The 1,884-nt window shown below is 36.7% G+C and overlaps 1 protein-coding gene and 1 long non-coding RNA gene across 6 annotated transcripts in view; one reads left to right on the top strand and one right to left on the bottom strand.

Moving 5' to 3' along the window:
* Positions 1-1,884, bottom strand: part of LOC106869116 (synaptotagmin-7) — a 426,210-nt gene that overhangs the window by 157,326 nt on the left and 267,000 nt on the right. Inside the window, exon 1 of one of the 3 annotated variants that reach the window (XM_052977234.1) lies at positions 651-671. The exons of the other annotated variants lie outside the window; for them this stretch is intronic. Coding sequence (XP_052833194.1) covers positions 651-656 — 6 coding nt within the window. The 5' untranslated portion in view covers positions 657-671. Of the gene's footprint in view, positions 1-650; positions 672-1,884 lie in introns of those variants that run through there. 3 annotated transcript variants of the gene reach the window in all.
* LOC106869117 (uncharacterized) overlaps positions 1-1,884 on the top strand; it is a 492,367-nt gene that overhangs the window by 267,048 nt on the left and 223,435 nt on the right. The gene's annotated exons all lie outside the window — the stretch shown is intronic.

The following is a 1,884-nucleotide window of genomic DNA, read 5'->3' as shown; positions in this document are numbered from 1 at the left end:
AATGCGAGCACATAACATGCTGTGTGACCCTCGCTTTGTTTGTACAAAATGAAAAGTCATGGTGGTCATTTTTGGAAAAAGCTTTGAGCATAAGCCAGCTTGATGAGAGCTGAACGAGGCAGTTAAACAACAACAAAAACAAACAAAAAAATACAGTTACAGCAAACAAAAATCAACAATGACAAATGTCACAACAACCATACTAAAAAACATTTTGGTTAGGAATGGCATTGTTAAAGAGAACGAAGTTGTTGGCAGACATCTATAAAACACCATTACATGGTCAATTTGTGGGCAAATATCGTAAAATCCTAGCATGAGGAAATAATAAAATGGCAAATATATATATGTGGGTGTATGCGTGTGAGAATGTATGTATGCATATATGCATGTATAAATATGGTTGTGTGTATATATATATATCACATACATGTGTGTATATGTATGAGTGGGTGTACATATATATATATATGTATATATAAATATATACACACATATATGTAGATATACACACGTTTACATATATATATATATATATATATATACACATGCCAAGGTATATGTGTGCATATATATGTATATATGTGTGTGTGTGTGTGTGTGTATATGCATGTATATTTGCGTGATATATATCTGTTTTGCTTACAAACCTCCATCGCATGCTTTCTGCTCCTTCCCTCAGCTCAGCATCAACTTTTTATAATCGTGTAATTTCCTTCTCGTAACACATACACACTCACACACACACACACACATGCACATACACACACATGCACACACATACACAAAACCATCAACCTCTCACTAGAACAGAGTGTCTGACTCAAACAATACAAATCTTAGCAGAAAACACGCTAGGCTCTCTTGTCACCACCACCAACAACAGCAACCATCGCCATCATAACAACCATCAACACCTCCATCACCATCATCACCATCACAAGCAACACCACAAATAATAACCAATACTACCACAATGACAACTATCACTTCTATTACTACTACTACTACTACTACCATCACAGCCTACAGCACCACCACTACAACAACACTCACTACCACCACCACCACTGCTATTTCATTTCCACTTAATTATCACCAAATGGTTGATTAGTCAATTACCATACACTTCTCACTCCACCCTACTGGCTACATCTCTCCACCCTTCCCCAACCACAAACCCTGTATCCACCCCTTTTCCCACCCCCACCCACAGATATATTTGGCTCACTTTCTCCATATTGCTTTCTTTCTTTCTCTTTCGCCTTTTCTTTTCTTTTTTTTTCTTACATTTTTTTTCCATCATTTCTTTCTTTATTCAAATCTCACCCACCACTTTCTGTCTCAATAAGCTCTTATATGGAATTCCTACACTCCAAGACAGGCTGAGGACAATATCATACTCCTCTGGTTCCACTTTTACCACAGTTTTTCCAGCTGGATGCTCTTCCTGTCACCAACCATATCACAGAACAGTTGCAGGGTGTACTTCATAGAGGCACCAGCATTAGAGAGGCTGTCTTGTCTCTGGCAACACTTAAAAGAGTTCCTGTTTTGCACAAGTTTAATATCTCTGTATCTGACATTTACAGTTTTGCAATGACTAAGCATTTCTGTGATGCCATCGCAAAATTACTGTGAAGTATGCCTGGTTATCATTCAACTTCGCCAAATCAATACATTGAGTAACTTCACATCTAATGGACAGTTGGTTAGTTGGTTTTTTTCTTTTTCTCTCATATGTTTGCAATACAGCATTACTTACATCATGTGCATGTCTAAACACACATGCACACACATGCATAAATATATATACACACACAGACACAGGTGTTTATATACACAGATATACATACATACATACATATATATATATATATATAT

The sequence above is a fragment of the Octopus bimaculoides genome, chromosome 27 (assembly GCF_001194135.2).
Source record: "Octopus bimaculoides isolate UCB-OBI-ISO-001 chromosome 27, ASM119413v2, whole genome shotgun sequence".
Taxonomy (NCBI): Eukaryota; Metazoa; Mollusca; class Cephalopoda; order Octopoda; family Octopodidae; genus Octopus; species Octopus bimaculoides.
This window is presented reverse-complemented; position numbering and strand designations above follow the sequence as displayed.